Source organism: Dermacentor variabilis, chromosome 11 (genome assembly GCF_050947875.1).
Source record: "Dermacentor variabilis isolate Ectoservices chromosome 11, ASM5094787v1, whole genome shotgun sequence".
Classification (NCBI taxonomy): domain Eukaryota; kingdom Metazoa; phylum Arthropoda; class Arachnida; order Ixodida; family Ixodidae; genus Dermacentor; species Dermacentor variabilis.
In genome coordinates, this window is record NC_134578.1 from 59,558,495 (window position 1) to 59,566,944 (window position 8,450).

Genomic DNA, 8,450 nt, shown 5'->3' on the forward strand with positions numbered 1-8,450 from the left:
CAATGAAAGGCAGGTCATTTGGAACAGTGTTATGTGCACTGAAGTTAAAGGCACTGCATAATGCATGACAATTTCTTATCCATTTCATGTTGTTGACAGACTTGGCGGTTATCAACCATACAGGTAACGTGGGCAGGTCGAAAAAAAAAAAGGGATGAATGAATAGCAACGGAGAATTACCTTGAAGTTAGGCTTCCTCTATATTGTGTCACCAAATGCGTGTAGTGTAGGGAATACCAGGGCTCTCATCAGCCAATCAGCCTCCCCCTCCCCCCTCGAACACGCTCCAGGAATGCGTTGTTCAAATTAATAGTTGCCTGCCAGCCAAGATGGTGTCAACTTACAGCTGCCTGGAGTAGAGGCCCTCATCAATGCTGGGTGGATCTTGAGAGAGGCCATGCTGAGCCATGTCTCCCTGCACAGATGAATTCAGCATTACTAGAAGAACCAGGCAGTGGGAACAACTGGACTCACTCCTGCACAAGTGCAGAAACATTTAGAACCCAAGGTTCTATTACAGTTCACTTTCTGTGTATGATCTGATGACTCTCACCATTGATTCTTTGATTCGTGAGGTTCAATGCCCAGAAGCAACGCTGGGGCTATGAGGGGCTATGAGGTGTATGGGTGTGGGGGAGGACTCTGTGTCAGTTTCCACTGCCTGCGGTTCTTTAACGTGCATTCAGTACACGAGCGCTTTTGCATTACGCCACCATCGAAATGCAGTCGCAGTGGGAATTGAACACTCAACTTTGTGTCTAGCTGCAGGATATCACAGTCAATGAGCTACTGCAGTGGGTACTTTGAACATGTATAAAAACCAGGGATCCAATTCACCAAGCTTCTCGTTCGTAAGTATCCTTTGCCATTGTCAAGGTGCGTTCATTAATATGTACAGCATTGGGATTGTCTGGAATTTCCTCCTACGAACAATTTTAGCATAAGTGCTTTTTCTTGATACAGGCCAAGTTGTCTTCTATAGGTGCGTACCACAGGTTGACATGAAGTGCGTATTTCTTCTCTGTAGAGCAGAACATGTTTCCCGTCAGTTAAGTTGAAGGAAGATCATGCTTTCCTTAGGAGGGTTAAGATAGCTTTGCATTGATTTGTCCTCTTGCTCTGACGTTAGAGGACACATACCTGCTAACTTTTATGGTGTTATCATAAAATATCTGATTTCAACTTACGACTGTCCTATTGACAACAATAATTTAGCGATCCTTCATTTGCATTCAGTTTAGGGTAAACTCGACTTCAACAAAATACAACACCGAACCCCGAATGAGTTTCAGGCTGATCTTTTTTTTTTAACCAGGTGGATTACTCAATCCTAATCACAGTAATCCCACCCACTCATTGGACTACTGTGCAAGGGCAACTGCATTTTTGGTCACCGTTATGTAAATGTTTTCAGAATGAACTTAAAGAACAATTCCATTTGTGGCACAGATCATTCTTGTTGCAACTACAGATCAGAGTGACTATTTACAGTGTCCATGCAGAACAAACACCCCAGTTTCTTTTGTGTGTGGACAGTCAAGATCTACAGCAACAAAATGTTTCTGTTCAAGTTCTAGGTTTTCTTTTTTTTTTTTCCTTTGATAGTATGCTTTTCATCTTTAATAGGCAGGTCTGAGTATGGTTTCAATCAGAGCTTGTTGACAGTGTTATATTTCTGATGGGTATGTGAGACACCTTGCACTATAACATTATCATCACACAGATTCGAATTTGTGAAAATTGAGTGTGGGATCAAGCATTCGGGTCGCTCCTCCGAAACAGCCAGTGGAAATACCATAAGACAATGCTTCCAAGACTCTGGTAACATGTGATCATGACCTCACAAAAGTTAAGAGCCCTGCAATGCTTTTTTTGTGAGTTAAACAAACCTGCTTAGTCAGCATGTGTGCTTGAAGATCACAGACTTGTGCACGGGGGCGAGGACAACAACCTCCCATGCCTTCTGAAGGGGCTGCAAATTTGCCATGAGACATTACATAATGTTGCGACGAACGTGCGAGCTAAATATTATTCCTGTACGCTGCAGCTGGCAACCTACAGTTTCACTCGAAAGACTGCCTGCTCTTCATTCAATCAGGTTTCTGAAATTGCTGTCATCGAAACAAAGCGTCATTTGATTCTAATGGGCAACTCTCGTTTCTTTATTTACCGTTTGAATAACTAGTTTTTAAAGTTGCACAGATCCTCCTGTCACACATACGACAGGGTCGATTTGCTTAGAAACAAGGAAATACCTACAAATAATAAATAAACCAGGTTTTGAAACCAAAATATAAAGGTGTAGCTTGGAGATACGCTTTGTGCAATGATGTGAAGAGCATTGGCACCATGTCCTTCTTCAAGTGCCTAGTGTAGTCTGGCTTTGCGAATCCAAAAGCTTCCACCAAAAACCAAAGAAGCCATAACATGGGATGGGCTATTCCATTTAAAGGTTTGTATGCTTTAGTACTTTATGCTTATAGGCTGAAGAATGGTCCTCACAACGGCAAGCCATTTGCACAAAACGACTACTTCGCAAGTATCTGCCCTGCGCTCGCCATTATCAGCTAGTACGTGCTGACATCACTGAACACAGGGTAGTCTGTAAAGAATCATACATTCACGTGCAGGAGTTGGGTTGGGAGTATGTATTACTATATTGTAAATGAATTTTTAGGTGAAACTGAATAACATTCAATTGTGCCATTTAGTGCAGATAATCAGAGTGCTAAACAGAATACGTTTTGATTTACTCAATTTACATATTATACCGTATGGGGCCCCAAGATGGGGATTGAGTAAGGGAGGTTACAAAATGAAAAATACTACGAAGAACTAACTTACTAGAACCAGTAACAAATCCAGAAACACCATTACAGAATTATTCATGGATACTAGTAGGTGATGGCACAGAAAACACATAGAATTAAACAAAGCAGCGCCATAAAAAGAGAGAAAAGGCAAACAGCAATAGAAATTTTGTTTTTATTGCAGCAACTGATTACACATTGCAGCCAGATTTGAGGAATATATTATATGTGTGGTTTATCCTTTATAATAACCTGTAATATCAATGAAAGACGTCTGACTAGAAGAAAGGACTTTGCTTCAGCACATAGGTAAACATTTAACATTTAAAAAATCACCCTGAAAATAATTCGGGGTTCTGTATTGCATTTTGCCGAAGTTGAGTTTACCCTAAACTCAACGCAAATGAAAAATTGCAAAATTATTGTTGTGAATAGGACAGTTATAAGTTGAAATCAGGTATTTTATGATAACTCCGTAAAAGTTGGCAGGTATGCATGCACTAATGCCAGAGCAAGAGGACGAACCAATGCAAAGCTATCTTAACCCTCCTGAGGAATTTTAACGTAATTATCTGAACATATGATAATGAAAGGAATCTAGAGCATTGAAGTATATGAGGGCCGAAGCTCAAATACACAATGCAAACTGAGTTGACTAGTGCAGCTCTTCTCTGGCAAGCAAACCGAAGCTGTTGCTTCGACTAGTACAGCTCAGGCTTGTTAGTTATAGGCTTAAGATCTGTTGATCTTGAAAAATCGCTGCAGTTGTGCTTTAAAGCTCAGCACAACATGGGAGATAGTGGTCACCATCTGTAAACTTTATCACAACAGCCACTGCTTTGTGTTGGCCTACCACACAACTCCACAGTTCGTACAAGGTGCAAATTAAAAAAAATAATTCGCTTGAAAATATTTCCGAAGAGATGCTTTTTTTATACAAGCCACATTATCAACCTTTATTAAAAGGTGCTGCAGGAATGCTTCATGAATTGAGGGATGGTAGCAGACACTTACCCGTTGAGGCCAGTAGGTGGGGAATCAGCACCTGAAATGTAATGTGGTTCTTTTCAGATGGTCAATGACAGGACTCCTTTTCTGTCTCCAAGCGCTTTGATCAATTAAAGGCGTAATGACAGAAACACTTTTTATTCACGATTTTGTGCTTTTCTAGGTAACTGCCGACTCCATAACTATAGTTTGTCTCAATTTCATGAAAGCACCACAAATAATTAGTTACAGCATCTTTTACAAGACTCGCTCAATATGCACGTCAACTGCAGACCTTGATGTGAAGCTCACTTTTGAAAATGGCCACTTGTGCTGGAAATATTCCCAGAGAACTGACAAACCTAAGTTACAATACACTTCCGGCCATTCTAGAATAGTAAGAAACGCATCGGAATGGCATGTTTTCATTTGGCTTTAGCAAAATTTGCAACCACAAGTTGAGCGAAGCGTTCCATGAGCAGGAGCTTCACCTCGAAAAGGCTGGATACCATACTTCGACGCTGCTAACTGCAAGCGAAAGGCTAATGAGGAGAATGAAATCAAAGCGCAAGGGTATCGAAAGATGGCAAAAAGAGAAAAGGAAAATTTTGGTAATCCCTTATGTGCACAGCTTATCGCATAAACTCAAGAACGTTGCTGCCAAGTATTTATTTATTTATTCCAAATACCCCCAAATGCAGATGCATTGCAGAGGGGAGTGGTTACAAAGGAACAGTAAGTTATACAAAGTTATACAAAAGAAACGGTAATACAAAAACTGTTAAGGCAGAATACAACAAATATCAACAAAACAAAAAACAAACAGCGTGATGCAAACAAAATGACTCGCAATATGGCACAGTTAGTTACAATGAAAAAATGCAAATAAGGATTGTCTGAACAAAGCATGATACATGATGGAAAAAAGATTGATAGGGTGCTTACAGTCACGTGAGGTGTTTGGTATGAAAGAAAGAGTGTAGGAATGTGTTTGTGGGAGAGGATGCATACCCTACTTTATAATGTGGCAAACCCGCTATGAAAGGAACGTAGGTGGGGGATGAGCTCAGCGTATAGATGATGGTGATGGTAGACTTTCTGAAATAAACATAAGCGAAAAACATTTCTGTGTAATGATAACTGAGACAACTCTATACTTGTTTTCATTCCTGTTATGTTGGACGTACAAAAATAATTGGCTATTATGAAAAATGTGGCGCTATTCTGAATCAATTACAGTGCATTAATAGGGTCATACCAATCAGGATTCGAAACAGCAGCGGCATATTCTAATTTGGGGCACACAAGTGTTTTATAGGTTTTATAGTTTTTTCCAGTACGAGACAAAGTATGAGACAAATGCAGCCACACGGCCACGGTGGCTGCATTTCGATGGGGCGAAATGTGAAAACACCCGTGTACTTAGATTTAGGTGCATGTTAAAGAACTCCAGGTGGTCGAAATTTCTGGAGTCCTCCACTACGGCGTGCCTCATAATCAGAAAGTGGTTTTGGCACGTAAAACCCCTTAATTTAATTTTTTTTAGGATTAAGGAAACATCTGGTCAACTTGAAAGGAAGACCCTACACGTATTTCAGAATGCACAGTGCGCATTGTTCGTTGAGCCTGCGTAAGCCATTCTTTGACCAAACTGACATTTTGCATGCTAATCCTAATCAGACAACGAGAGAATTTGTACAAGCCTGGCACATCTAGACTGCAAGATGCATGTGTTAGCCATCCATCTGTCCCTTTGAACGACAGTGAAATTAACTTGCTCAGCAATACAAGATAGTGTGCTGATTATGGTGAATTTCAGAATGTTTTTATCATGTTGAACGCGCCGTGATCAGGAGATGGTTCTCGAAGACGTATATATGTGCTAGTTTAGGAATAAAGTTCAGTTGTCAGACTACGCTGGTCTTTGTGTCCTTTTCGTGTTGTCCTCGTTTCCTGTGCGCAAAATTTTCCACAGTGAAGTCAGACCAACTGGACCAACTTTCATTCCAACTGTAATGCAGTTTTCGACGTGAAAAAATGACTCATCTCATCACTGAAAGCGGAGGTGGCAATCATGTGGTATCACAAAAAACTTGGGAGCCCATCGGCCAACTTTGTGCATCGATTGACTGCTATACGATGACCATGTCGCTGGAAAATGCCACATTGGCTTTTCCAATTGTTCACTTCTCTTGGAAACTTAGAGGGACAAGCTCTCCCCACTTGTCCCATTGAGTGGTACATGAACTCGGCTTTTGGCAACAGGGCCATAGTGTGCACGTATGGGCCAATGGTGTCTGGTACCACCCAACAGATTTCAATGAGGTGGCGATTCTCCACACCCTGAAGTCACGTTGCATTCGGCATGCAATTTGAACTGGTCGCAATAGTAGGTAACGTCTGTGGTAACAACACAATCTGTTGTGGTCTAAGTGAATTGAAGTTCCTTAAGAGGAAGCTTTAGCTCGGGCCCAACTCCGACGCGGCCTATTCAAATACATGTAAAACGCAAGAACGTTTTTATGAAATAACCCCTCGACCGATTTTAATGAAATTTGTTGCATTTGAAAGAGAAAGTTGAATTCTAGTGACTGTTGGAAGCGGAATTTCTATTTAGGGCTTGAATTTTCTTAAAACGATTTTCAAATATTTGACCGTTTGAAAAAAATAGAAGCACAATTTTTAAAAATTGATAGCTCTGTATCAAAAATAGATATCGCGGTTCTGTGAACGGCATCCATTAGATCATTGAAAGCGAACAAATTCGATATGTTCTGCAAAGGGTTCTGCAAAAACTGTATATCCATGTTACTAAATTTTTTGTGATTCATGTGTAATATATCAATTTTGTCCACTTTGGATGTACTATTAGATGCATTTCACAGAATTGTATTATCGTTATTCCTTTAGGCGTTACGGAGTTGTAAACTTGGCAGTTCTGGTTTTCGGAAATTTCGGATTTTCGCCAGTTTTTAATAAAAGATTGACGCCCTAACTCAAAAATTCGAAACCAACAGTCACTAGACTTTTTAAATGCAACAAACCTCGTCAAAATTGGTGCAGTGGTTGCCGAGAAAAACGAATTCTCTTTCTACATGTATTTAGATAGGAGCACCCGAGCTAAAGCTTCCTATTACTGGGTTGACGGCTAACCAATAAAGCAATGAAATATGAGATAAATAATTTTTCTGTCAGTATACTTCAATAAGCTGAGGCAAGGTTGAGAAGGCTATTTTCGGGACTTGAAGCAATCTTGGCGTTCCAGGAAGCACCAAACTGCGCGTTGTGGCCGGAATGTCCCGTTTCATTTGGGCGACAGCGTTTGTATTTTGTGGGTAGGACTATGTTTTAGCGAAATGTGAACCAATTGCGACAGCTAGCACCCGTCACATTCGCGTGCTCGAGTCGATGCAGACCGAGCGCTAACGCACATCATTTACAAATCCTGCTACGTTCGCACACGCTTCGCGCTTAGATGGCAGGGTAAAAACTTCAATCGAAACTGCCGCTCCGACTGGCCCCGCAGAGAATTAACGAACAACCTGTGACAGTTCTCAGATTGCTACTCAGCATTTATGTGGCGACATGTCAAGTTGACGGCACGCATGACAATTTTTATTAGCTTTATTTTTATCTTTCTGATAACGTAAACAATGAGCACATGTGGTTTCACATCAGCCCAGCCTCCCTTGACAGCAAGGCAAGCTGTTTGCACTGCCTAGCGCGATCTAATACCTGCCGTTGTGGAATCACACGCGATGCCAAATGCACACTCTGAAGACTTAACAGAAGCCTTCTGAAGAATGAAATTGCGCATAAAGACGAAACAACGCGATTCGGAACTCGGACCTCAATTCGAGAAGCATAGCATGGCAACAGAACCTCGAACCCACTGATATCGCGAGGAATGACTTCGAGCCGCGTTCATTTTGTTATGCGCGAGTAAATGCGTAAGGGCAAGTACTTCTAGGCAGAAAAGAAGCTCATGCGAACGAGTCTCGGAAGTGGTGACACCGAGACTTACGTGTAATCTTGGCGAGAGGACTGACCGACGCGTCGTTCGTATTTCTCGCGCTGATTCTCACCACATGATGCCGCCCGATGCCGCTGCCGCTGCTGATGATGATGAAGTGGCGCCTTCGTCTTTGAAACTGGTCCGGGCAATAAAAGCAATCGTAAAAGAAATGAAAGAAAAAAAAAGAAACGCAAAATATTACAGTATATAAAACACAAACTCCATTTTTTTCCGTGATTGCACTCTGGCGGCCACGAAGCCGGCGCCAAACTGTTAATTGACAAAATGGGGCAAAATATTTACTAATAAATGTTTAGCATCTATTTACTTTGTATTAAAAAGTTAAAATCCGGTTGGAACATATAAACCGAAAACAGGTTTATGCGCGCACTGCCCCAAAAGGCCCACTGTCTTTCAATAAATAAATGCTACTTCAGCGAAAACATGGTAATGTTGACAATTTACTTAGAAGGTATGTGAAGCGTGCACGAAAATCTTTAGCTAGAGAATTAAATGAATCCTTGCATATTGCAAAAAGAAATATATTTTCAAAATTCACTTCCATGGCCAGGGCAACAACGGACAGTGTGCGTGAAGGTTCATGGGTATTGCTACGCTTACCTCTGACTTTTACTAAA

At 41.1% G+C, this 8,450-nt stretch overlaps 1 protein-coding gene across 2 annotated transcripts in view; it reads right to left on the minus strand.

The window, feature by feature from the left end:
- Positions 1-7,905, minus strand: part of LOC142564752 (ubiquitin-like modifier-activating enzyme 1) — a 96,507-nt gene extending 88,602 nt beyond the window's left edge. For both annotated transcript variants that reach the window (XM_075675900.1, XM_075675898.1), the window contains exons 1-3: positions 7,822-7,905; positions 3,825-3,855; positions 345-415 (exon numbers count right to left, since the gene is read on the minus strand). Coding sequence is in view for 1 of the 2 variants with exons in the window: in XM_075675898.1 (XP_075532013.1) it covers positions 345-409 (65 nt within the window). In the remaining variant the exon portion in view is untranslated. The remainder of the gene's footprint in view (positions 1-344; positions 416-3,824; positions 3,856-7,821) is intronic.
- Between the last annotated feature and the right edge of the window lie 545 nt (positions 7,906-8,450).